This window comes from Oryzias latipes, chromosome 20 (genome assembly GCF_002234675.1).
Source record: "Oryzias latipes chromosome 20, ASM223467v1".
In the NCBI taxonomy this organism is placed as follows: domain Eukaryota; kingdom Metazoa; phylum Chordata; class Actinopteri; order Beloniformes; family Adrianichthyidae; genus Oryzias; species Oryzias latipes.
Genome location: NC_019878.2, coordinates 3,122,533 through 3,150,206, shown reverse-complemented (window position 1 = coordinate 3,150,206; position 27,674 = coordinate 3,122,533). Strand labels below are relative to the sequence as shown.

At 43.4% G+C, this 27,674-nt stretch overlaps 1 protein-coding gene across 17 annotated transcripts in view; it reads right to left on the bottom strand.

The window, feature by feature from the left end:
• Nucleotides 1-1,174: 1,174 nt before the first annotated feature.
• The window catches only part of LOC101166259 (TRAF2 and NCK-interacting protein kinase), a 72,657-nt gene continuing 46,157 nt past the window's right edge, over nt 1,175-27,674 (bottom strand). For 3 of the 17 annotated variants that reach the window (XM_023949994.1, XM_023949998.1, XM_023950000.1), the window contains 20 exons: nt 27,380-27,667; nt 24,951-25,115; nt 23,225-23,464; nt 22,309-22,415; nt 22,105-22,220; nt 18,371-18,462; nt 18,167-18,190; nt 16,279-16,287; nt 14,584-14,765; nt 13,037-13,151; nt 12,499-12,645; nt 12,147-12,255; nt 10,858-11,034; nt 10,643-10,786; nt 10,105-10,239; nt 9,909-10,009; nt 9,116-9,265; nt 7,775-7,934; nt 6,669-6,808; nt 1,175-4,955 (listed from right to left, as the gene is read on the bottom strand). In XM_023949994.1, coding sequence (XP_023805762.1) covers nt 4,872-4,955; nt 6,669-6,808; nt 7,775-7,934; nt 9,116-9,265; nt 9,909-10,009; nt 10,105-10,239; nt 10,643-10,786; nt 10,858-11,034; nt 12,147-12,255; nt 12,499-12,645; nt 13,037-13,151; nt 14,584-14,765; nt 16,279-16,287; nt 18,167-18,190; nt 18,371-18,462; nt 22,105-22,220; nt 22,309-22,415; nt 23,225-23,464; nt 24,951-25,115; nt 27,380-27,667 — 2,685 coding nt within the window. In that variant the 3' untranslated portion in view covers nt 1,175-4,871. The remainder of the gene's footprint in view (nt 4,956-6,668; nt 6,809-7,774; nt 7,935-9,115; nt 9,266-9,908; nt 10,010-10,104; nt 10,240-10,642; nt 10,787-10,857; nt 11,035-12,146; nt 12,256-12,498; nt 12,646-13,036; nt 13,152-14,583; nt 14,766-16,278; nt 16,288-18,166; nt 18,191-18,370; nt 18,463-22,104; nt 22,221-22,308; nt 22,416-23,224; nt 23,465-24,950; nt 25,116-27,379; nt 27,668-27,674) is intronic. The other 14 variants (XM_023950003.1, XM_023950005.1, XM_023950006.1 and 11 more) reach the window with 10 other exon arrangements.

Here is a 27,674-nt window from a genome sequence, read left to right as displayed (position 1 = left end):
ACAATTCATTCAAAAAAGATTAAATTCATATCGTAATTTGTGGTCACTGGTACGGTTCGTAGTTGAGTTTGGTTAACTTTGAATGATCCAATTCTCTGACCTCAAATGGATCCAGATCATCTTTATCTAAACCTCAACCAGTGAGACTCAGAGAGAAATTCCTGCTACTGAACAGTTTTCCAGATTCTTGGATTTCTTCCAGATCATCAAGTGGAAATGAGATCTGTGTCCAAACAAACAAGTAAACTAGAATGAATGTCAAATCCATTCACATGTTAGTTTCCTAAAGTTCACCACTGTTGTTTTTCCACATCCAAAGAATCCAAAGGGAACATTCTTAGAACATTCTAGACACTGGATGGTCACATGAATTTATTCAAAGTCTGTCCACACATTGGACTGGAATGATGGACGGATCCGTTTTAATGACATCACGTGTGTGTTGTCCGCTGATGCACTTAGTCATTTTTATGGTATAGTAAAATAAACCTACCATGTCTCAATCTAAACAGCTTTTGTTTAAAACATAACTTTTGAAAATGTAACAAAACATTTCAGTAATTTGTTCTGACAAAGGTTAAAAATAATCTCTTCTCTATTGGAAGTGATATGATCATGTTATGTTTTAGTAAGTATTTATTTGTTTTGAATCATTCCATAACACAATGAATAAACAGTTTAGGATTTTTCTCTTAATCTATTAAAACACAAAAATAGATGCCTTTAAAAAAAGTTTTCTATAAATTCGCATAAAATTTTTACTTTATTACATTTCCTAAAATTTGTCTTCTGTAAAGCTGTTTTTTCCTAAAGCAATACATAAATTGAACTAAACTGTCTATACTTATTTTCTGCTCATCCTTTTTTGATCAGGAAGATATTTTATTTATTCTTAATAGTTAATCAAAGCTTGTTTCTATTGAATTGAAGTTCCTCCCCACTTGCATAAATCTCTATTTCCAAATAACAGCTTCACTTCTGCCTCAGTAAAGATGAACTGGGACATTTTCGTCTCCTGCTGGTGAAAAGAAGAGTTTTAAATGTTTCCAGCTTTAGCTTGAGCCTCCTCCTCCTCCTCCTCAGAGAGGCTTGTGGAAACGGCACTTCTCTCCTTCAGAGGGGGGCGTGGACCTGCATGCGGGGAAGAACGACAGCAGAGCAGCTGTTGCTGTACAAGGAGAGGACATTTATTGAAGAACTCCCAACATCACAGACGTGTGTCATCAGGCTGAGGTCGTCTCTTTACAGGTTTCAGTGATCCAAAGTGAAAGCATTCACTCACATGCATGTCACACACCTGCTCACCCAAGCATTCAAACTCACAGTCACACACAGGCGGACAGTCTTACGGATGTTCACAGTCCTGATACGTACAAAATTGAAATACAAAGAATACCACAATAAAAACATTGTATTTATTTTTTTTAAGAAATTCTTACAGTATATCTATGTTATCTATTCTGTAGAAAGACAACTAAGCTTTGATAAGTGAACATTACTTTTGTCCTTCTCTAAAATGATCACTAAGATATCGTTATAATGAAAATTATTAGCGTATATATCTTTCTAATCTATGGTTTCTCAAGCAAATCCTGCCTCCTGACCTTTATTCACAGGATGTTTCTGGACAACCTGCACATGTAAAAGGCCTCCGCTGGCCGTGGAGCGTCGACGCTGCATTTATCACCACAATGACCACCATCTAGAGTCAACCGGACTCTGAAAAAAGGGACACTCCTGCTCATTCTTTGCATACCTAATGAATATAAAAGTTAGATGTGTAACTATGCAGTGTACAATCCTGACTCTTACCGAGCGGATAACAGCCCAGATGCTAAGAGATGTTCAGTGTTGTGCGCAAAACGTTTCAACATGGAGCTTTTTACAGTCAAACCCTCCAGTGTATTGCCTCAAACTTGCATTTAAAGACAGATAAAGCAAGTATTCCCTCATGCAAATAGTACAATTGAATAAACAGCAACAAATGACAGAAAAAAGGTTTCACTTTCCAAGCAGAAAACCTGTCTCAAATTAAAAAGAAAGATCTCATTGATTTATGGGTTCAATGCTATTTGATGAAGCACAGGATAGTGCATGTGGGCGCGTGCACACAGATACACCCTCAGGTATGTGTGCCGGTCACTCCATTTGTCTATTTTAGTGTGTAAACAAGTGTGCAAAGTTGGAATGAAATGCAGCAGGAGTCACATCCATTGCTCCATATAGCTAACGCTGATGCTCCTCATGTAAATGATAAACCACTGAGTGTCTCCCGGTGCTGACGGCCGTTTAGGCTCCAGCAAATGTTTGTTCTAATGGTTTTGTAGAGCAGTGCTGTGATACCAAACACTCATGTTTTTTTTGTTTTATTTTATTGGAGACGCTGAGATTTTAGTTTCTTGCTTTGTGCATTTCTGAGCAAAAAGCAGATTCCAGATAAAAGCAGACTAGCAACTGTCCTGTAACAAGACCATCAGTTATCGGACGCTAAGAAACCAACGTTTTCTCTTACTTTTCATAAAGTTTGTGCATCTTCAGATTTAGGCAGGTCTCTCAGGCCTCAAACTCACAGTTTGATTTTGTTGACTTGTCATTTGCAGCATGATCCATCGCTCAGAAACCTAAATGTAAATATTTAAAATAATATGAAAAGAAAGTTGGGAAATTAATACAATTAAACCCCTAAACCAGTATATGACCACTTAAAAAAAATAATATATATGTTTTTAGTCTCACTCAAAGCCTTTCCTGACTAAACATGCACCGCCAATTTTTGCTTTATAATTTCCTGCTGAGAAACTGTGACCGACATGCTGTCGCTCCAGTTTCTGCTGCAGCATTTTTGCTTCTATAAATAAGTGCAAATGTTTGCTATATCCATCAAAAGCTCACTTTGATATAATGACCAGGATTGTGTTTGTGTTTTAGGGGGACCAGAGCAGCTCAGCTGAAATCTATACATTACTCTGGCTTGAAATTTATAAATGTATTCCGCCCCCTGGTGTCCACACAAGGAGATGCAGTTTGTCACAAAGAGGCGTGGCCACGAGAGCAGAGCAAGAGGATTAATGGAAGTTGTTCCTGTTAAGGTAAACTGGATTAGTCTAGGTTCATATAAAGACCAGGGTCATCTCCAGCCGCTCCAAAGAAAAATGCAAGAAAAACACCAAACGAAGAAAAAAAATTATTAACAATTTACATCAAGATGGATTCAATATACTCAAATTATTCTGACTGAATTTTCAAGATGGCCTAGATAAGTGACGGCAGCTGTGGTGGAAGAGTTTCTTGTGCTTCCGCACTGAGGCTGAGACTGGGAACTGCAGAGAGCAATGACTCCAGGAGGAAAACCCCTCCAGGTAAACGTGACTCCATGAAGGCCTGTGAGCAGCTGAGACGAAAACAGACAAACCTTCCAAAACACAAAAACAAACATGGTGTCCTGTCAATTGCTCTCAGCGGTGCAGATTCAAACCACAATGCAAACCAAACTGCAGACATGTTCCTCTACAAGACAGACCATAGTGGAAAAAAAATCAAATACACCTTCCATTCAATTCTTTTTTCTTCCACCTTTTCCACAAACCCTTCTTCTTTCATTTGCTAGTGAATGGTGAACAAATGGAAAGAGGGCACACTGCCCCCTACGGTTTGGGGGTGAAACAGCAGCTGCCGCTCTCAGGGTCTAGATCAGGGGTCCCCAAATCCAGGCCTCATTCCTGCTGGTTTTCCAGACATCCTGTTTTATCAGCTGTTGATTACCTGGATCAGGTGTGTTTAGCCAATAAGGAGCTTGAATGGCAGAATGGTTGGAAAACATGTAGGACACCGGCCCTCGAGGCCTGGATGTGGGGACCCCTGGTCTAGATGGTTGGCGCTGGACGGAGAGAAGCCGGACTACAAGAACAATTGTCTTCTAGTTCAGTTCAGACTGACTGGAGTCAGCACGCCTGTGATAACATGTACACGTCTGGTGTGTTTCTTTACCTTCATCACATGCAAGTGGGTATGCAGTTTGTAAATAAGTAAAAGTGGGCCAGTCTGGTTTCAGACGGTAAACTCTCTGCTCTATAGGGAATGAATGAGTGGATGGTTTGCACCAAGCATCAGACAGAAAGTGGATGCATGAACACTCAGCTGTTGATGATCAGCCTCACATACTGAATATGATACTCAGTGCAGAACCATCAATGTAACTCTGGCTTAGAACGGTGTATAAAAAGCCTTTAAAAGGAAAGCAGGAGCAACCTAACATGATGGTTCGTGTGTTCAGCAGGTGGACTGAACCTCCTGGTCCATGTTTGTCACAGCAGTCGCGCTGCAGGGGTCTTAGTGAAACAGAGTCATCTGCTGACACTTTCACGGACTTCCCAGCATTCCTCTCCTGATTGTCAACTGTCGTGTGACGCAGCCGAACGTGTAAAGCCTCGTGAAATGAACCCAGGTCTGATGAAACTGCAGAAAAACGTGTGCACCTTTTGTTGCTGCTACTTTGATGAGCTCCCATCATGAGAGCAGGACCCGCTGCAGTCTGGACACCCACCATCCACTGCAATCCGTGTCTGAGAGTCACTGATGTGCTACGCAAGAGCGTCTCCACAGCTCCCCCTGCTGGATCCCAGAGCGCGGCGGGATCAGCCCATGCAGATGTCCATGACAGGATGTGGAGTCACTGTCGTTCTTCCAGGGACTGTCAATGTCCAATACACTTGGAGGGTTTCTGAGTTCCTCGCCTCTGCAGCTTCAGTCCACTCAGCAGCTTTGTTAGTCCTTCGGAACGCACACATTTACACACACACACACACACACGCCTTCCTCCTGTTTGCCTCGGCGAGGAGGGTGAGGCTTGCAGGGTCAAAGGGAGGAACAGGTTACCAGTTCATCATGGAGCTTCTGTTGAGGGTCATGAAGAAGACCTGACTGCTGCCTCCGGATCGCACAGAGGCGAAGAAAACCTACAGGATGAGGGAGAGAGACCAACATCAGGACCACACCCACTGCTAGAAACCATCCCGAACTGACCCAGCCCCTCCCTCAGGGAGCACTGCTTCATTATGTGCTTTTGGAAATCAGCCTGGTTTTCTTAAATATTTTTTAATTCAAGCCCCAATTCAGAGACCCCCCTTCTCCCAAGACCCACTCTAATGAAAATTGTGTTTTTGGTGGTTTTCACATGTTCTTGTAGCATTTTTCCCATGATGGAGAACATATGTAAAGAAAATTAAGGTAAAAATGTATTTTAATTATTTCTTTATTAAAATCAGAAGCAGATGAAACAATGCCGTCTTAAAAAGCTTGTAGTTGTGACGTAGAAACTACAATCAGGATTCCAAAGTCTCCCTGCTCCGCTCCATTATGATTCATCAACTGTCAGACCAACGGATCCATGAACGTCTTTGTTTTCCTCGTCTGAGCTGGAATCTGGATCAGAACTGTACGGCTGTAAAGCTTTTTTTGTTGCAGAAGAGTCTGGACCAGCGCCCCTCCCAGACAAACACACACATCTCCTTTCTCCACTGGGCTAGTGGTCATCGGCAAAACAATTTCCTTTTATATGCACTATACGCACCCATCTTTGCAACAGTCTGGATGTTGTTTGCTCTCGTGGGTGAAATACGGACAGGCTGCTGAGGCCGGCTCTAGGTTCTTGTCATGAAATGGGCAGCACCCACAAGGGGGAGGAGCTGGATGAAGCTCAGTGCGTCTTTGGGGAAACGAACCCTGATTTAGCATTTGCCAGTTCTGCACACAGCCAACTTAGCTATTCAGCCGCATTCGTCACACCTCTGTAATATTATGTCTTTATCTCTTTATCTGACTTTGGTCATTAAATTAAGGGAGTGATGGTTTCATGCAAAGGAGTTTTTTGGTTCTTACATCATGGTCTGGGTAAAAAGTAGATTTTGATTGGCTGCAGGATGTCCATTGAAGGTGATAATGGACACCTGGTTGGCCGTTATCACTTACTTATTTCAGTCAGAATTTGAGTTTCACACCGACAAGGAAAATAAAAGTGTTTTTTAATCCTTTTATTCACCTGTGTCGTTTAGAATCAGGAGGATTTGAAACTTTTTTTTCAGTTTTAAAAAAAAAAAACTATCCAGTCTCCATCCATCTCTCATCATCATGCAATACATACTTGAATCAAGGTTAAGTCTGCATTTGTTTGTCACAGTACTGGAGAAGATGTCAGCTACTCTGATGCTAAAAGCATCCATGAAAACAGCTGCCATAGCGGCGCTCTGACATGCTCTGATGGACATCTGGCGCCACACCGAGAGGCGAATCTGCACTGCAGGGGGCTGAGAGAGGAGGACCTGGGAGGAATTCCAGGTTCTACTGCTGAGGTAATAATAGGATCGTTCTTTGCTTCATTTTGAACTCACTGTCAGGCCAGCAATGACTCCCCCCACTGAGTTTTTCAGAGAAAACTGTTTTTAGCATGACAACGCTATCCCACCTCCTGAACTACAAGATTAGCTCAAAAACCTGGAGAGACTTATCTGGTCTTGAGACCTAAAATAGTCCTGCAGTGATGGAAATTACACCCTGTTGTCTTTCTACTCCAGTAGATTTCATTTGTCAAAGTGAGGACAGTTTTTGTGCTGTAAAGGTTCCAAACCCAGACAAGCTGATGAGTGTTGAGACGAAGGACTGGACGGCCTCACCTTGTCGTTTCTTTCCGTCAGGAACTTCAGTCGCTGAGCTCGCTTGTGCATGAAAACTCCGTCAAGGTGTCCAGTCTCCACAGAGCGGATCTCGATGGCTTTTTCTCCCCAGCCCATGATCTGGTTGGAGTGGATGTAGGCTGCAGGGATAAGCACAGAGGGGATGGAACGGAAGCTTCTGCTCTTCACACAATGGCAGACGTTTCTGATAGGTTAGATGTTGGAGTTTGACTCCTTTTTCTCCAGCAAAAGCCCCACATTGGGGTCAAAATGAGGGGCTGCTCTTTCCCTTCCTTCTTCAGGTGTGAAACAGAAAGTGAAGTCAACACACTTCACTATGCAGCCACTAGAGGGCCTCCTTAGAGAATCCAGTGAGACTCCACTGTAATGTGACAGTCCACACTTTCACTTCGGCTCCTGTCCTTGATTGAATAGATCCATGCCATGGGGAGAGATTTCTATTCAAAATGTTTCCAGTTCGCTGAGCTAAAGCTGAGCTGTGGTGTCTTGATTGACACATGGCCGGGATGCCTGCTATGTTTGTGTGAAAATTTGCTCATTTTTGAAATGACAAGCGTTTGATGATCTTTCTTTTCATTGATCAAAAACAAAATATGTTTTTCTTTCAGATAACACAACTAGTTTTCAGGTTTTGTAATCACATATGAGACATTGCTCAGTTATAATTAACAAATAAATCTGGCAAATAAATAAACGTGCTGATGAAAAGCTACTTGTTGTGTCTTCTATCAAGTGTATAAAATCTTCAAATGAATTTATTTGGTGAGATTTAAAGATTGCGTTCATTTGTTTTGTTTTTTAAACATTTGAGGGCCTTCTCTGAGCCTATAGGTCATGTTTAATTTTTGTACTTTAGCCATAACCTTTTGTCTTGGATTACTAAAGTTTGTTTGGATGAAATCCAGCATGAATCTAAACCTCCTAAAAGGAAAAGTCTGTGCTTCAATGTATTTATCATCAAAACAGATGGAACAGATCTGACGCGTTCTCATCACCCTAAACCTGCTGCATTTTGTTAACAAACACCTCCAACAGGTGAGAAGAAGGGTTTAGTGAAGGGCATTCTGATTGGTTGACGTACGTACCCACAGAGGTGGGCATCTCCCCCCACTGCAGCACCACGTCTTTAGTGATGCGTCCGTAGGTGTTGACGTAGACGCCTTCATCCTCGTAGCACAGCAGCATCTCCATGCCGTCTGTCTTGGGTAAAACCACGATGGCGTGTGGGGTCACCTGACCTTGAATCTGGCAGAAGGACACATGGACAGTTGTGGGGGGGCAGGAGTTACAGATGCGTTACAAACACCTATTCATTCCTGAGGTTGCAAGATTAAATAACCGTTTCCTCCGCCACACGGTACCCATGGAAGCAGACACCAGCACAGTGTGATTCCCGACTGCCAAAAGCCATGTGAGGCGGTTGTCATGGTTACTGTTTCCTTCTCTCATTCATCAGGCTGTTACCGGACTGGGGTTAAAGGAGGACACTGACTCACCTGCTCCAGCACTCATTCATCAGAATTAACCCCTTCTTTTGTGCAGATCCTTGTCCTCTCTGCCTCACTCACTAGTTACTGAATAAGTTCATTTTTGATTCGTTCGTTCACCTTTACACATACTGTATGAGAGACTGATGAAGTTATTCAGATGAGTGGGGAAACATTTTACAAAAAGAAGACTTTAATGTCAAAACGTAACCTGGATGAATGAGACTTTTTTTATCAACGGGGGGCGCTACATGACTGTATTAGCTACTGTTAGCTTGTTCAATGTCCAGACTCACAGGCGGTGAGTTTACCTTTCATCAGTGTCCCTCTAGCCAATGTGGTCGCACCGGACACTTCCCGCCATGGCTGTATGGCGGGCGGCACGCAGGATTAAAGGCGAAGTCTACTATTCTGCTGCGCTTTAGTAAATTTACGTAAATAACCAGACAGAGGGTCAGCCCAAAATTCAAAATGCAACACTTTGCCAAGACCTTTAGTTGAAATTACGATCTACAAGCTTTTGCTGGATGGACAGCGCTCAGAACTGCTGTGGTTCTAACCCAATGCGACCGGCAAACAGCCCCCCGCCCCCCTACCGCTACAGGCTGGGTTAGTAGGTCAGCAGAAACTTTGCTGAGAGCAGTTTTACAAAGTCAGGATGTGTTGCAACCATAACCACAACAACCAAAATGTGTCACAAGTTCCATCCCATCTGGTTCAGCAGGATTTCAGAAGCCCTACAGCTTTAATGTGATCGACCAGGAGCAGCAAATGGACCTCAGTAAACCAGAACCAACAGGACTGAGAGCTGCACAGAAACCAACAACTCTACCTTACCGGCGGATTTTAATGCCGCTCCTCCTGGTAGACTCAACCAAACACTTCCTCCTTCAAAAGACTTTATTTAAACATAAAGATCTCCTGATCTCACTTTCTTACATGGGAGGGGACGTAGATGTCGTAGGGGTTTCCAGAGTCCACATCAATGACATGGAAGCCAACGGTGGAGCCATAAATGACCTTCAACCTTTGACCTTCCTCCACAGTCAGGTCAACCAGCAGGGGGCGATGTTGCAGCTCTGTGAAAGACTGAGAGAGATACAGGTGATTTTGAGTTGATTCTCTTTCGGCTCCTCCCATAATTGTTTTTAATGCTTGTTTATAAGAAAGTACTGAAATATTCAAACATGGCCAAACATTTGCATCTCTGTCCACATTTAGGCCTGAATTTTCTGCATTACCCAACATAGAAATAAATTCCTAACATTCACATTTGTTTCTGAAAACGTTCAGAATGATTCACTCTCAGTGGTTGATCACATTGTTGGAGTTTCCTCTGATTCTGGCCAAAAACTGACCAGTCGCACTTATTCTGTCATTTTATTGCAATGTTAAGGGATTCACCTAAATCTCAATTTTCAGAAGATCCACCAGCTGATGAAAAGAGTCATGAACGTCTTTGAAAACACGGGAAGCACTTCTGTGCCTCCTCCGTGCTCTCTTTTATTCTGAATACAATCCCGAAATTCCATCCACAAAATGGCTTTATTCTGGATAAATGTAAACATTTACACAAGCTTCTCTAGGTCAGAATAGGAATTTAAGATGGATTAGTGGGGCTTGTTAGAAAGGGTTTTCAAATGCAGTCACACTAAAAGCCTTGTTGGCTTTTATGACTTCTTCATCCTTCAGGACTGTAACCTGAGTCCATCCTCTGCCGAGCTCCAGTTACCTTGAAGGCCATGAACTTGTGATAAGGTTTGGGGGCCCAGGCGTATATTTCAACAGAGTTCTTCAGAGCAATAACCAAGAATTTGATCCTCTCATATTTCACTGCAGGAAAACACAAAGTCAGGGTTTCAGTGTTTGAGCCAGCCTGGCTTTCAGACATGTTCACCAAAAACTCACAGAGAAAATGCTTTTCATACCAACTTTGTAGTGCACGGAGCCTTCCAGTTCCCCAACCGTGATCCAACCCTGTTTTTTCTCCACTTCAGGGTCGTTGTGTAATATCCTGTTCCTCAACCACGACAGGTAATAAACTCGCAGCTTGTTCTTCTTCCCTGGTTTGCAGCAAACATGAATTATTTCTCAAATTCCTCTTTCTACCACACTTTGCATCCCATTCAACAGTTGTGCTGCAGTTTTAGGGCCTGAAAAGTAAGACTTTAGTCTTTGATTATGTTCTCCAAACGAAACACGAGGTCCAGATTACGACGGACGGATTTACCTATTTTGGTTCCCTAAAATTCACGCTAGTTGAAAATGTTCATAATGTCAGAAAAGATTGATTCCGCCTGTCACGTGATGACATCATAGCAGGATGCACAACTTTTGGACGAGTTCTGTGTTTCAATCATTGACTAATGATTGATGTGCAGACACAAGCGGTGATGCAGATGTTGCCTCAAATAAGACATTTGCTGCTTTTGTGTTGATGTGGCGCCTCCTAGTTGGTTCACTCACCTGAGATGGTGACCAGGACGTTGAGTCCTTCCAGGACGTCCATCTGCTGGAAGCGCCTTCGATTGATCAGGTTGTAAACTTTGCCCTGACCGCTTCGATCCAGCAGCATCAGGCCGTTCTCCGTTCCCACCAGCAGGTTTACTCCTACCAACAGCAGACAGAGGTTTAAACGGCGCCGTGAGCGCAGACCCGCGGTGCGGCGGGCGTCGTCTCACCCCAGAGAGCGGCGCAGAGGATCTCCGAGTTGAAGCGTTTCTTGTACTTTCGGATCTCCGGCGTGTCGCTGTGCGGCCGGATGTTGGTGGGGTTGACGTTCACCACAGAAATCTTGCGGGCCTCGTTGAGCCGGGCCTGCTCCTGCTCCTGCTTCAGCAGCTCGTCAGCAAACAGGGCTGCAGGGAAACACACATGACCTTTAAAACCCATTTGTTAAGGGCAGAGCTACACAAATCCTCATTTTGTAATAGCTAAAATAAAATCTTAAGTTTATTAAATATAAATAGATCCAGAAAATGTTATTTAATTTCCCTTTTTTCCCATTTTTAAATAAAAAAGAGTGAAAATACTATAATAAAATGTATTAAATAGAAGTTGCATTAGTTTTAAATATTTAAAATCATTTTTCCTCCTATTTTATTTAGACAGTCACTGCAGATGTATGTATGCGTTTACTGTTCTAATTCTTGATGCAATACTTTTCTTAAATTAACGTTACACATGACTAAATTTGTATTATTTTCTCTCTCATGGCAGAGCACCAGCGAGGTCGCTGCTGGCTCCTCCCACATTCCCAGCTCATTTAGTGGCCTTGACACAGGCTCTGATGCTGGGCTTTGGGTGGAGGAGACCTTCACTGTTTCGTGGATAGATAACTAAAATCAGGCAGCGCTGAACGGGCTGGCTGGCAGAACCTGAACTGAGCCGCATGGAAAGGACGCAGTTTTCATTTTTTATTCTTAAATATGTAATAGATGCTAAATGCAGGACAGCAGACAAAGAGTAGACACGTGTTATAGCCCAAACCTCCATGCACCGGGCAAAACACGGCTCTGAGGGTCCAAAGGGGGAAGTGAAGATCAGCCTTCGGCCCTGGAGAAGATCTCCCCTGCGTCTTCCGACCAGGGTCAGAGAGCGTACCCCACCCCACACCCCCAGGGAGGCGTACCCCACAGTTTGACAACATACAAAGTGACAGATCCTTTATTATTATTATTTATACTTCGTATAAAGGATCACTCAGTTTGTACAGTTTGTGTTTCTTTCTCAAATATTTCCCAGACAACAGGTCTCCATATCCTCCAAAGGGGGGAACAAGAGAAAAGGTTTGGGAATCACTGACTTAAACTGACTTTTCAAACACCTCTTGTTGAGGAAGTGCAGGACAGTTTATCCAGATCATGTTCACATTTAGACGATACACACAGAGGCTGAGAAGACTGAGAATGACCAGCATTGTGGGCCTTAAGGTGGGGGGGTAGGGGGGGCAGTGTTTCAGGAAGTGTACCTGCAGCAGAGCTTTTCTCATCGTCCTCGGTTGGAGAAGTGCCGTACACCCTCGGATCAACAAACGCCGAGAAGGAAGCTTTAGAGCCTCCGCCGCTCCTCATCCCAAACTGCAAATCACAAACACACACGTCACGCACCGACACACGGCCGCTGTGTTAGTGGGCAAAGACACGCAAGGGTTGGTTTGAGTTTTCCAGCTGGGTCATGGGTTCAGGGACGGGTGCAGGGTTCAAAGCTTTGAGACTGCTGATTGATCAGCAGGTGAACAGGGCGAGCAGGTCGAGCAGGGTAACGGTCTTTCAGGGTCAGGCGGAGGAACCTTTTCTAGGGCCAGAATCTGCTGCACCTACTTGGGACCCTGAAGCCTCGCCAGGAGACACCAGAGGAGAGGCGCTTTGCTGCACCAAATCTGGAAGACTGGTGTTGCAGAGGAATAGATTAGCGTTGCCAGGGAAACCATTGCTGGCGGTAGAGCTCCGCCTCCGCCCTCTATGCCTCTGAAAAAGGAGAGAAAGGGGCGGGCCTCTGTGCAGTGATGCTTTGATTGACAGAATTCTGCTGGTCGGGGCGTTTTTCTTTTCTTTTCTCTCTTTTCCACGAGTTCACACAAATATGCAATAATCCTTAGTTAGATAATTTAGAAAAAAACTGTAAATAGATCTAATGTAGAGATAGCGAAGTTGAAGTTATGTCTGCCAGGTTAAAGATTAAAACATTTCTGATGAACTCCTGCCGCTCTGCAGAAACTATGTCCTAGAAAACGACACAGGTCTTTTGATTTTGGCTAAAAAAGGCATCATCATCATTAAACCACACAGGTTTGTTCTTCCTTCACATAGCCCAGATGAAAACTGCAGATGAGGATCAGGAAATAAAGCTGTCCGTCACCTCTCGCATCATCTGGGTGCCATCCTGGGATCTGTCTCCATACGAGTCTCCATGGCTGTCGTTCTGACCTTCCGTGACACCGAAGGATTCATTTGTGCTCTGACTCGCAGGAGGCCTGAAAGACAGAAAAAAAAAACAATTTTCGTCTTTGTTCCTTACCTGAGAAACTCTCTGAAGTAGGTCAGCTCTGGACTTTGCTCTGACAGCGACACACCAGTCATAGTTTTCCTTAATGGCTGATTTTTATATTTTAAAGAGGATTTTAATGATTCTTTTTTCTATCCGTGTGCATGCTCAACTATCTAAATATTTGTCAATAATCAGAAAAAATCCATTTTTAAAAGAACTTCCTAAACCCATTTTTTGGGCTGCTGTTTTTTTTGCCTTGGTCACACCCACCCGTGTGGTTGACCTGTACAGGTACCGCTGGGTTTTGGGGTTGCTCGGGACTGTGGAGGGTGGTAGAGAGGAGTGGCTGCATCTTAAAGGAAGGGCAGGTGTTTTGCTGTTGGAGGTTTGAACAAACCATCTCAAAGGATGAAAATGGAACATACCATTGTGGTAAACGTATCGTGAAGCATTAGGAGTATTGACGTACGGGTGATGCTGTCGTGCGGTGTCACATCGTATTCTTGATCACATCCAGTTTTAGTTCCTAATGTAAGTTAGTGATTGGGTTTGTCGTCTCTCTTCCTATAAAATATAGTTCCCTCCATGTTTTTATCTTTTCAGTCACCCGATCACCTGTTTTGCCATCTTATTGTCATCTACCATAATTTCTATGTATGTTTGTCCAGTCTGGGTTGGTTCTTGTTTTTCTAAATCGTGCTTCAGTTTTTTTTAGATAATTTCCTTTGTTTCTTTAAAAAAACATGCCTCAAAGGCATAAAAGCAGAAACATCCAATTTCTGTACCATTGACTGTATTAGAGAACTGGACTGAGTGACCCCTCCCCCTTGGTGTTCCAAACAGGAAGTACCTGCTGGCTCCGAGAAGCCAAAATGCCGTAAACTTCTATACAGAAATAAACAGCTGTTACTCAGTCATTCTATTGGTCAGAATAACCATTCTTGCTTTGATTTTTTTTTTTTACATGTTTTGATAATCCTCTTTACTTTAAATAAATTTTCAGTAGTTTATTCAAGTTATAAACTGAACAATCAGATGCCTTAATAAAAATATTTGGTCTCACATTGAATGCTGCAAACATTTGATTGACGGATTTTGTGAAAGCTTTCAAGTAGTAGGGGTGTGGGCTAAGATCAATCCTTATTGGTGAGAGTGGTTGCCATGGAAACTATGACTAAAAACGACACCGACCAATCACTGCATACTGATGTTGTCTGGCTCCAACATGGCGGCGTCAATATCGTTGAAAAATTGCGACTGAATTAATTCATTTGGTTGGAGCCCTGAATAAAACCATTTTTTATGGAGGACGTCACCCTCACTCACTCCAGTCCTCAATTGCAGTCAAATGACTTAAACATCAAAACAACCAAACCTTTGGTTGAAGGTTAACAGGAAGCAGAAATGAAGCTTCTCACATAATGCGCGGTATGTCACTGACGGCCACGGTCCCATCGTTAGCTCCGCCCTCTCCCTCCTCATCCTCGCTGCTGTGAGACTCTTCACTGGACGAGGAGTAGTCTGTCACCTTGGCGGGCGGGCGGTTGGTCTCCTCCCCCTGCCGCAGCTCTCTTAGCTCTTTAGCCAGAGCTGTGAGATCCTGGAGGACGAGAATGTAGCCATCACACCGAGATTTGTTTCCATTTCTGCTCGGTTTTCACATTTTTGGGGAAAAACGGGAGAATTTAATGTGTTTGCTTCTCTCAAATAAATGTTTTGGATTTATCCTCCCATCAAATCTGCATATGGCGTTGGACCAGACTGCAGGTCAGACGCATGAGCACATCTACATTGTCATTTATTGAAGTCCGCTGAGACAACTGTGTTGTAATATTGGGGTATATCAATAAAACTGAATTGAATCGAAGCCAGAAACAAAACTGTGGCTGACTGGTTTATTTTTCAAAAAACAAACAATCAAACAGACCATGCAGGAGGTTTGTGTGTTTCATTCAGTGTCAGCCAGATCACTTCATTTCATTGGGGGGGGGGGTATCGAGCAGGAGGAGCGTGAACCAAAGCATGCCTCAGGGTTTCAGGTTTAACAGACTTCAGGCAGCCTGGGTGCATCAGCAGCCACAGAGAAAAGGACAGAAACGCTCGGATGGGGTGTCCTGTCACCACACTGCTGCAGAATCTCGCTTCTGCTTTCCCGGTTCTAACGGTTACTCTGCAAGAAACCTCAGATGCAATCTGATCAGTCACAGAGGTCCTCTTCACTTTGAGGGAGCCAGTTTTGAATGTTCAAGTTCTAACGTGAGTCTCCAGTGGTTTTACTGCACCAGTTCTTAGACTTAGTAGTTCAGACAGAGAAAAGGAATCACAAGGACTTCATTTGGAGCTGCCCACAGCTGCTGGGTTTGGACTCTTGGTTCAAATCAAACCAAAGGAGAGAAGGACCTGCTCCTCTCTGAGGAGGACAGGATGAAGACCATCGTTGGATAACACCAGGGAAGAAGATGGACAATGATCCTTCAGTTCAGCTCCCTGTCCAGAGGAGCACAGCCCGCTCTGCAGCTCCAAGAACCAGAGCCGGCAGAACCTTAAGGCCTCAGGTCCAGGCCCTGCATCAGGTCCTTAAACCCTCACGTGGGGTACAAGGACTTCAGATTGACACAGAGACTTCTCTGGTGTTTTATCTGTATGCTCGACTGATGTTTTTTTCCACTTCTGTCTCTGCGAATGACCTGTGAATATCAGTGACACCTTGCTTTGATGGGGGGGGGTCCAGTCCACAGGGGTAGCTAAATCTCCTTGCTGCTGTCAGTGGACAACGGTTCGAGTTAGTAGTGGATGGCGGATGATGGGCTGCGGCCTACTCCAGTTGTACTCGTTTCCCTCCCTAGATTAAACTGCAGGTTCAGCTTCAGGAAGCTGGTCCGGTCTGACGTCCGGGAGCTGAGGAGCTGAGACAGATCATCCAGCAGAGGAGCTGTGGACGCCAGAACCAACGTGAGGACGCTCTGCAGCAGTGTGGGACTGAAGGGACCATCACAGCAGGAAACAGAAGCAGCATTAAAATACCCACGTTGGAGATCACAGCAGGGACAGCTGTATGCAGGAGCATGTGTGCGACAGGGGGGGTAATGTGGGGAGAGTCTGTGTTTTCTTACCAACTCCTCCTGATGGGAGAGAGAGTGACGGTAAAATGAAGCGAGGAAGAAAGAGAGAGAGAGAGTGAATGTGGAAATGAAAGCAGATGTGCCTCAAGAGGAAACAGGAAGTGCTTGAACAGGAAGTGACATGAAGATTCCCGCAGGAAATTATCAGCCAATCTGATCAACTTCCTGCCTGATGAATTAAAAAAAAAAAACAGCGGCATCACTTCAACCAGAAAGATGAGGGAACAACAACGAAAAGTCATGCTTGTGCTGATGAAAAAAACAAAACATGTTTTGAAAAACATTCTGCTCAAATCATGTCGGCTATAATTTACTTCCAGAAAAAGCAAAGACTTTGTGTATTTGGAAAATATTACTTCATCAAGCAGAGAAACTTTAGTAGAGTAGAGAATACTTCATTAATCACCATCAGCAGAAATCTAGCCCGCTCGTGCAACACTTTAAAACGTAAAGAACCACTCCCATCATCCTTTGATCTATTTTCATAGTCTTCTCAGAGATCTTTTAATTGTGATTATGCCGTTTTTAGCCAAATACAAAAAGCTTGGGCCGTTTTCTAGGCCATAGTTTCTGCGGAGCAGCAGGAGTTCATTAAAATATTCCACTCTGAGTTGTGGGCGGGACTGTTGGCGAGGTATAAGCCCGCCCCCTTCCCATCATCCATCCAAACGTTAGCGGTGTAACAAAAACGGCAAGCAATATCGGAGCTATCCGGCCGTACAGTTCTGATCCAGATTCCAGCTCAGACCAGGAAAACAAAGACGTTCTTGGATCTATCTGTCTGACAGGATGATCAGAATGGAGCGGAGCAGGCAGACTGTGGCCCGCCGATTGTTGCTTCTACACCAAAACTCCAACCTTTTTCCAACGGCATTTTGTCATCTGCTCCTAATTCACAATGAATTAAATAAATAAATACTCAGAAATGCAAATTTTTACTTACAACTGTTCTGTATTGTCAGAAACAAGAACATATCAAAACACCAAAAACACAGTTTTCCTGTGAGTGGGTCTTTAAGAGAGGAGAGCTTCAGAAATACACTTGATATTTCAAAATAAAGTTAACACAAATAAATTTGACAAGTTTTAGATTTAGTCTAAATCAATGCTATTGTTGCAACAGTTTGGGTAATTAACGGACTAACTTAAAAGAGCAAAATTAACTGTGCCAGAAAATCAGGAATTTCTGAACTAGAGAAATGTTTTCCATATTGTCGAACAAAAGGCTCACATACTTTTCTAAAGCAACTACACATTTACAAAGTACAAAAATCTCAAAATGTTTTCTTCTGTGATTTCTTTGGAGAAAGCAACAATGATTTTAGGATGAAATTGTATTTTTTCCTGACTGTGAAGAGGAAAATGGTCTGAGAGCAATGAAGAAATGCAATCTAGACCAGAGAGCAAAATAAACAAAAACTAATTTAAATGTGCACATATTACTGAAACACATTAAAAATGCCAGGGAACTTCTTTGATTAATTTTAGCAGGAAATAATCTCACATGTAAAACATGTCCTAAACCTGAAAGGTAACTTACGATAAAATGTTGGGAGAAGTGGAAGTTAGTGAAGACAGTGAAAAGTTTTAGGGTATTTAAGGTATTTTTTGCAAACATGATCCAGAGCTGCCCTTTGGGTCATCTAATCGTCTTTAAGGAACAATTTACAAAAATCAGAGTTTTCTGGAAGTTTTAGACACGAACAGCTCTTTAGTGTCACTACTTTGTTGCAGATTCAGAACAACAGAAAGAATTCATACCAGGGTGACATTTGTCAACGTTTTACAGGCATTTGTGTGAAACTTTTGGGGAGAAACCAGCAAAGTTTGCACAACAGAAAAAAGAGGAGTAGGGGTGAAAGAGGAGAATGCCACTGACCTCATCTACAGCTCTCTTATAGCTCTGAAGGACGGATGGAGGACAGGATGAGAGGAGAGACAGGCAGAGTGAGAACGAACAGCTCCATGGTTATCCCACAGACAGACAGTTACTTAACGTGTGCTCTAGAGGAGTTTGTGGGACTGACGCACACAGACGGATGGATGTGTGTGTGTGTGTGTGTGTGTGTGTGTGCGCGCTCACTGCAGGCCTGCTGGGCCGCGTCATCTCTCTGCTGTCGTCTTTGGCATCGTGGGAAGAAAGAGCCAAACTTTCAGAGTTAGACGCTGCATTACCTGAACAGCAAACAGACAGAGAGGCAGCTGTGAGAGGAGACGTCTTTACGGACACAACACTCTAAGAACATGTTAAAATAGAGAAAACATTGTAACATCGGGCTATACAAATACAACGGAATTGAACTGAATTGAGAAAGAGTTGCTAGAACAGAAAGTAAGAGCTGTAAGGTGAACTCTACGTAAGATCAAAACTCAAAGAAACACTTTTCCATCCTCATTCAGACTGTTGGAGGGGGAAGCAGGTGACCCGGCAAACCGGGCAGTATTTTACTGCAATGTCAGCAGTATAATACTGTACGAAAGCTTTAATGTATTTTACGGTAAACATTTATGAATTGTGGCAACTTATTGTAAAAAGCAATGGATTTTGGGAATTATCCTCATCATTACTGTAATTTCCCAGTAACTGTGAATCAGTTATAAGAATTGTATTCTTCAATTCTGCTCCCTTCCAATCATGAAAATGTTTAATAGGTAAAACCAACATGTAAACATTTGGGCATAGATCATTTTCATGAAAGGAACAAATAAATAAATGAAAATGAATGAAATTAGTAAAGTAAGAAAAAGGCCCACGAAAATACAGCCAATCACAAACAACTTGGAATCATTGTCCACAAGTTTTTTAATCTTTGACAAACATTGGATGATTGTCGTAAATGAAACAGCTAACTTAAATATAAATAGATATGGATTTAATGCATGACTAATGCTGTCATGTGAAAAAAGGAACGTCTGATTGAATCTATCAACACTTTCAACAGTTATTGTAAAGCTTTTGTTTTTAGGGTCTCGGCTAGTTTACCATTTTATTATAGGTCCTTTAAAACTGTATTGACGTGGTGGTGCAGTGGTTAGCACTATCACCTCACTATCTCTGCTAGAGGTCCTCGGTTCAAGTCACAGTGGGAACCGCTGTGTGTTGACTTTGTATATTCTCTCTGTGCGTCTTTGGTTTAATTCCAGTTAAAAAATAAAGGATTGTCTGGTGTTGCATTGATCTAAGAGTTCATTCAATGTGAATGTGGAATTGGCTAAAAACAGCTGCAAGAGTGACACTGATGAACGGAGTAAAAAGGTGAAAATGGCCTAAAAACAGCTAAAGAAGTTGTCATAAGAGAACCACGGTAACTTTTTATTTACCATATTTAATGTACTGTAAATAAACTGGAAATGAAAATATGGTAATATTATCGTCAAAGGAATCAGAGTATAATTACTGTGGAAACATTTACAATAACTACTGGCAGCTGGATGCCAGTAACTACTGTTTTTTTATTTTATGTTAGTAAAGCTGTAAAATGAAATGCAGTCAAATATCAGTGTTCTCTATTTCATTTTACAGCTTTACTACTGTAAAATGAAATCCAGTACACAGATATTCTTTCATTTTATAAAGTTGTAAAATGCTTTACAATAATTACTGGCATCCAGCAGCCAGTATTTACTGTAAAATCTACAGCAACTATTTTACAGTGCAGTTCTCCAGGAAACAGGAACTTTTTCACTCTGCATGGTGTTTGGGTCCCAGGGACCCGATTTCAATTTTCATCTTATGACAGCTGTGTGCGCTAGTGTGCATGTCTGCATATGTGTGAGTGCGCCTTTGTTGTGTCAGTGGGCATTTGTGCGCACACATGTGTGTGTGTGTGTTCACGTTTTCTGCCAAATCCAAGAGCCAGCACTACCTGCTTTCACATTAGGATCCCTGATGTTGTGTGCCAGTGTGATCATAACGACAACACTGACTGCAGGTGTGGGAGGATCAGTGACAGAAATCATCAGCGAATACAGCCCAACGCCACAAAGGGAGGGAGGAATCAAACAAACAGCTGCAAACAGAAGACTCTGTCTGAGGGGATGTTCTTTAACACTTTGCACATGTCAGCATTCGTGTCTCCAGAGGCCATAAACACCTAATAGAGCCAAAGCCGACTGGAAGAAGATGCTGGTGAAGGTTCAGGAAACTCTGTCTCTACAGTGTGTGATGCTGTTGCAGTGGATGGCTGAAATCCTTTTTTTTTGCCAGAGAAATTCCTCATTATTTCCATCATGCCATTGTTTGAAGTTGAGACCTCCAGCCACAAAAGCAGCAGAGCAGAATATGTGGAAAGATCAGGCAGGACAAAGACGGGACTGTCCTGCAGCTCCAACATTTTGTTTGGTTTATTTGCTAAAAATGGAGCAAGAGAGACTGAGCGGTACTTTTCCACAAGCGATGCGCCTAAAGTGGGTTTCTTCAACAATGGTCTAGTTAACAGCTCTTTGGAAGTGGTTGGGAAGGTGCCAGTTGGGACAGTGTTAGTGTGGGTGCCAGCGCTTGTAGGAGAGAAAATGGGGTGAAGTGGAGATGTGAGGGAGTGATGAGAGAGGAGTCCAGATTCTTTTGTGAGGCAGGAAAAGGAGGGGATGGTTGTGATGTTGGAAGCTATGGCAGTACCTCCCTCTGGAGGAGAGAAATTGAGGCTGCCTGCTCGAAGCTTCAATGTCTTCAGCAGTAACAGGTGTGGGTGGAGAGGAAATAGAAGAGATTTTTTTATTTGGAGCTGGTTCTTTAGTGTCTTTGATGCTGCAAGCATCCACACTTCACCTCAGGATTTGCAGCCAACTTGAAAGAAGCAAATGTTTCAGTGGAGACAGGTCCATCCAGAGTGTTGGTGTGGCGCAGGTTGAGTGTGTTTGTGCGGTGAAAGAACATTCCAGAAAAGCACTCTAAACTCTACTGTAACTCCATCAAAGAGCAAAGACTTGTACATGTTCTGCAAAGCCATATTTTGCAGAACCCCCTGCAACATGTGAAAAGCTTTATAGAAGCTCAGAAAAAAGAACACTGAGGAGGACTACGGTAGATGGAGGGACAGCTAAAGTCAAATCCAGCAATGATGACTGGTGGATGGATCATTAGTCCTGTGACTGAAACACAGACCATCCATCATTTACAGGACCAGTGTGACACAATGGATATTTCTGGAAACTGGACAGTAAAATATATCAGAGGGTCCTTTTTAAATCATAGAACAGAAATATAAACCTTTGTTTTGCAAAAGTGAGGACAGTGATCGGCCTTCACTCTGGGACAGTTCAGTTGTGTCGGTATGAAGCGATGTTCACACCCTCCTCGGCAGTGCACCTTCAGGTGACCACTTCCAATGAAAAGTCGATGTAAACACACACAGGTGCACGTTTTGGGCTTCTGCATTCACACGTCACTTCCTAAGTCGGCTTTCAGGCCAAACGTGTGACTATTGAACACAAGTTAAACTGGCTGAACTTTAACCAATAAGGGACTTGGATGTGGTAGTGACATTTGGGTAGTGTTTTTTTTTAATTCACGGAAGTGCAAACCGTTTGTAAATTGATGATGGCGGATAAAAGAATAATTGCGGTTTGTGTCCGGCTGAAATTCTATGAGACCAAGTCTTTTATGTAGCTGAGTAGAGCTGTGAAAGAAAAAACCTGGATCAAAATTCACCAGATTGGCACCAAGCAGAGACTTCACACCTCTTCCAGCTCTTAGAATCGGGCAGCAACGTTCCAGTGTGAACACGGTATGTTGAAAGCGCGTTCAAGAACCTGCGTTCAGTGTACACATGCCCAGCGCGAACGTAGCATGAGGAGGTAGCTCCCTCTGTGGTTCACCTCTCTCGTTGGAGCCTCCCTGAGAGCTGGGGGTGCTGGAGCTGGACGAGCTGCCGCTGCTTGCCCTCTTCAGGGCTGAATCTATGGAGATGTCTGTCCTCCGCAGATCAGGGTTGCTGCAAAGGACAAAGGTGAGATACATTCATGAGGGAAATGACCAAATCTCAGAAAGGCCGGGAGTCGTGCTGCTCTCTGGGTCGGTACCTGGCCCGTATGAGGTGAGCTCCGGCCCGAGGTCCAAGTCCAGGACCGTTTCCAGGAGAGTTCTTCCTGACCAAAGCAGGAGAAATGGAGGTTGTCCTCTGAGGAACCTAGAAAAACAGTATTTGAAAGTTATAATCTGAACAGGATTCACATGAATAATGTCACAAAAAATCTGTTCTTTAAATTTTCTACGGTTTTCTGAATAAATACATACTACAGTGACTTCTAATGAACTATTCACTCAGAATCTTGAGTCACGGGTATCATGAACCCCTTTTTTGTTCTGGAGATGGACCCGTCATCACCATCAAAGCTGTTTATTTACCATCGTATAGATTAAATTCATGCTAATCCTGTAAAGTTTTATCTGATATTAGTTTGGAATACCATATTTTTCTGAGTTTAAGTCGCGATTTTTTCCATAGCTTGGTTGTGGCTGCGACTTATACTCAGGTGTGACTTATCTATGGTATGCTTTTTTACTTTGAAAATCGTGTTTGGTGAACACAGCATTACATCAGATTTGGAGGAGTTGTTCAAAAGTGTCACACTTTTCTCCCAAAAGTGCGACTTTTATGATTTTTCCTTCTTTGTTGTGCATTTTTTTGCTGCTGCGACTTATGCTTTGGAGCAACTATGATCATGACTGCATCATCTGCATATTGTGAAACAAGAAAAAGCTTTTCCACTGTCACATGTGTGTTCAACTACACGCTTGATTTCTTTACATGTTTGGAGTCGCCCTGGGTTTGTGTGACTGGGAGGTGCAAAGAACTAAAAGCGTCATTTTCCCCACATTCACAGACACAGGAAATACAGAAATAGATTCACAGCAACAAAAAGAACAATCAAAAGTTCATTTGTGAACGACACCAATGACAGCAGACTCGGACTGGACAGCCAGCTGTGCAGAAACCTTGGGAGGCATGTCGTCATCCTGCCGCAGCCACGAGCTGCGGTCCAGTTTGTCGAGGGGGGGCGCCAGGCGGGACATGGGCGGGGGAGGAGGGGTGTCGGAGGTGGGGTCGGAGTTCTGCCGAGGCATCGGAGGCCGGGAGGGTGAAGGCGATGCCGAGGAGGAGGACACACCGTGGGGGTCGTACAGGGACTGGGAGCCTGAGAGGCCGTGACTCCTCACCTGCACCAGGTGGGCCATCTGAACACACACATGCGCGCGCACACACACAAACACACACAGGCAGGAAACAAGCAGAGTTGAGGAGGAAGAGCAGGATCAGGAGGTTTAAAGTGAAGAGGATCTGATGCAGGGGGAGTGAGGAAGGTGGAAGAATGAGGTGAGAAAGAGGTGCGTTCACACCACTCATGCTGACAAAATGATGGAAGGAAGTCCTGAGCGCTCCTGTCCCCCACCCACTAAAGACGGCGCTGAGCGCTATGCTGCGGCGTCCTCATGCTTCCAGCTCTTTTTCTGACCGTTTTTACCACGGCTCTGCAGCTCTTGGTTACTGCTGTCACAGCAAGGCAGGATTAGAACCCCAGCAACAACACAGCATTCATTTTTATTTTGCTCTTTGTAATCATTTCGACAAAAGTAAATAACACTACTTCCGACCCAACTGTAGCAATATTGCAAACAAATGAAATATCAAGAAAAATAACAAAGATACAATACAGTATAGATGCAGCTGATGCAGCTGACTTAAGCTGTGGCTAAAAGGACTGACGGTCCTATAATACTCTAAGCGTCTCCTAAAATGCTATGAAAAGCCTGCGGTGGGACCCTTGACATTAAGGGCCCCTGGGCTTCTACCCATATGCCCCTGTGGTAAAGCCAGGGCAGTGTGACATCACATCTATGCAGCTATGAAACAGAGATCTGCTGCCACATTCAGACTGATATGGGACTGATGCTGGAACCATGGACTGTGAGTGTGATGACACCCATTGACAATGATTCACTTCTGGCTCCAACAAAATGAAGTCAATTCAGTCGTCAATTTCTCACAATACAGACATCGCCACGATGGAGCCAGACGTCGTGGCTGATCATCGATTGGTCCAAGTTGATCGAAGTTAATGTTTCTATGGTAACCGCTCTCACTAATCAGAAGTGAGCATGTTGCAAAGCCACACCCCTACCACTTGAAAGCGGGCAACACGAAATCTGTCAAACGTTTCAAACGTTGGATGTGGGAGTTAGATGTGCAGGTTCCACCTATTTTTACTGAGGCATCTAATTGGTCACTTTATAACTTGAATAACCTGAACAACAGTACCGAAAAACTATCGTAAAAAAGAGGATTATCAAGAAGATGTTAAAAAAGGTATCAGAGCAAGAATAATTATTCTGACCAATACAATGACTGAGTAACAGCTGTTTATTTCTCTACAGAAGTCTATGGGATTTTGGTACTTCCTGTTTGGAACACCAAGGGGGAGGGGTCACTCAGTCAATGACTGGACCCAAAGTCAATAGTCTGAGCTGATTTTGAGAAAAAAAGTGCAACTGCTCAGACTCTACATGTAAATTATGCTATTTGTGTTCCATTAGTTTATTTGATATTTATATATTTTTAAAACAAAAGTCTCTACTTTTCTGGATTTTCGGTTTGAGTAGCACTTCCAAAAGCTGAATAAAAACTATTCTCCAATTTGACCAGAAGTGACAGACGGCTCCTCACCTGCGGCTCCACAGAGCGGTGCATGGGTGGAGTCCGGGCCTGCTGGATTCCTCCGCTGCTGAAGGACTCGGAGCGCGGCGGCAGAGACGGGTCCGAGATTCGGTTGGAGACTTTATGCTGCAATGCAGGAGAAGTCTGTCTGTTCATCTCATACTGCTCCTCCACCTGACGCACACAACCAGACCACGGTCACTCAGAGCCCCAGCAGGGAGAGGTGAAGGGGTCCTCCTTCCCCTCTCTGCCTGTTCATTTGGGTTTTATTCATTCCAGGACACAACCAGCTATTTCAGGAAAAATCTCACAACTCAGGAGGAAAACTGCAAAGTCTAGTAATGTTGCTTTGAGCTATTTTTTAAGCTATTGTGAAGTTAAAAGGAAGAATTATTGTATGAAATGGGCGTATTTCTAATCAGTTTGACATCTTTTCACTAAAAGCTGTTAATGAGATCTATTGGATGAACTAAAGTTTGTTTTTCTGCAGTGAATCTTTTCTTAAAGTTACTCTGACTTTCTTTGCAAACTTAACATGCGGCTGAACTCCACAAATAAAGATAACTTTAAAAAAAGGGGGCTAGAATTTATTCCACTAGCAAAACTAGAAGCTGCTTCTTATACACACTTAAGGTTCAGTTTTTTACCTAAGATAAACAGCGAACACACAGCAAAACTGGTGTAGAACAAGCTTCTATGGTGTTTTACTGAAGCAGGGCGTCTGTTTCTGGCAGAATAAGTTTGTGATCCACACACAGCACAGGACAGTACACGTGTGTGTGTGTGTGTGTGTGATGGACAAGTCTTCTCCTGAAGCGTGGAGGGCAGACCTATCTGCTCAGTGTCTCCATGTGCAGCATCCACAGGGACTGACAGGAATAGCTACAGTTGCCCTACATCTGTCCGCCAGCTGCCACCAGGGGGCAGACCTGGACATGTGCCCTGTGGTGTAAAGTGTATGTGCATGTCTCGGTTATTAAGCTGCAAGAGGTGCAAATGTCACAAAGTGTGTGAGTCCACAAGCAGCAGTAAAAGTCGGCAGCGTTTGCCTGAAAGAGGAAGAAAACTGTTAGATGCTGAAGTGAATTCCTGAGAAAAATGAACAAACCATGCAACGGAAACCAGTTATTCACTTCAGTTTGAAAAATCCTCAGCATGACATGAACGCCCACAGAGTCAGACACCTGTGAAGCAGACACTGAAAGGAAGGCTGAAAGAGATTAGCTGCTCTCTCTTCAAAATACAGAAGAGCAGTTTTGTTGATGTAGAGACGTTTGTAAATGTTCTGATAGATCGAAAGAAAAGACGACAAAGGTCATATCCTCCAACAGGAGCTGCTTCCTAAAAAGCTCACTGACGGAAGCAAATCGTAAAAACTTTCATTGAAAGTTGCATTATTTGAGCTTATTTTAGGGAGTGATTCCTGTTTTTTCTGAACTGAATTGCATTGAAAGGCAGCTGGTTTGATGTTGACTGATGATGCACATGAGCCAGCAGAGGGCAGAGGACAGCTTCCTGCAGTGTTTTTTCTTTTTAATGGTAGCTAAACGCTGTATGCTAGCAGTACATTACATTACTTAAAAGGATTTTTGCTTTTTAAAAGGCCAAGGTAAAAATAACTGTAAATATTAAAATTGTTGTATTTTTTGTAATTAAATTACTTTTTATAATCTTGAACTCAAGCGGACCAAAGACAGGATGGATGGAATACGGAATTTTCAGACATTGGAGAAAAAAACGGTTCATACCTGATATTTACTAACGTTTACACATGTTTAGTTTCAATAAGCAAGTGTGGAAATTTGATTTTGAAATACTACAAAGCTGTAACATCTAAACACGTCGCGTCCTTAAACTTTGTGTCCAGCAGGTGGCGCCTTTTAACACAGATTCATCAAACAAGCAAAACAATTGTTTTTTTGTTGGCCTGTTTTTGGTTTATGGGTCCTATACTTTTAAAGAAAACATTCCCCCGCGTGACATTATCTTTCAAGCAGATACAAAGGTCTGTACGCTCACACGTTTAAGAAAAGCAGTAGAGGAGGACTTCAGGAGGGCTGCTATTTTTGATACAAAAACAAAAAGTCGTGGATTCAGGAAGAAAAAAGTCAAAGCTTTTTTTTTTTCTAAATGACCCTAGGGGTCATTATTGGAGAGTTGTTTGGATTTGACCATGCAGGTGTTAGCTGTAGGAGGAAAGAGGTTGAAAGCACCGACGGGTGCAAGAAGAGACAAGAAGAAAAGTCCCCATGAAAGAAAGAGGTGGAAAACGACGAAGGAGGGGGCCTCATCATTATGGGGGGTAATGAATCGCACAGTTGGAGAAATGAAGCTGGAAATGCAGGTCAGAGAAGAGCACGTTTCGTCAGGGGAGGGGGTGAGTATGCATCCAGGACAGCGAGCAGCATCAGAAAGCTTCCATTAATCTTCCGACTGACCCGGCGGCCGGGGCTTCGGCCCCTGGAGTCCAAGCTTCTGTCGAGGCTCCCGTTGGGACTGTGCCGCCGCATCACCGGCTCTGGGATGCAAGTGATGCGGATCACAGGGACGTGCATTTGGTCTCTGGCGGGGCTGATGTGGGCAGGGTAGGAGGGGGGGCGGGGCCGAGAAGGCTTGTATCCAGGAAGCAAGAGGAGGTTTTCCAGGTTGACGTCTCGCTTCTTCTCAAAGGAATGGTATTTCTTTGAAGGGATGCGCGGGGAGTTGCTCTGAGCTCGACGCATCACCTGGAGA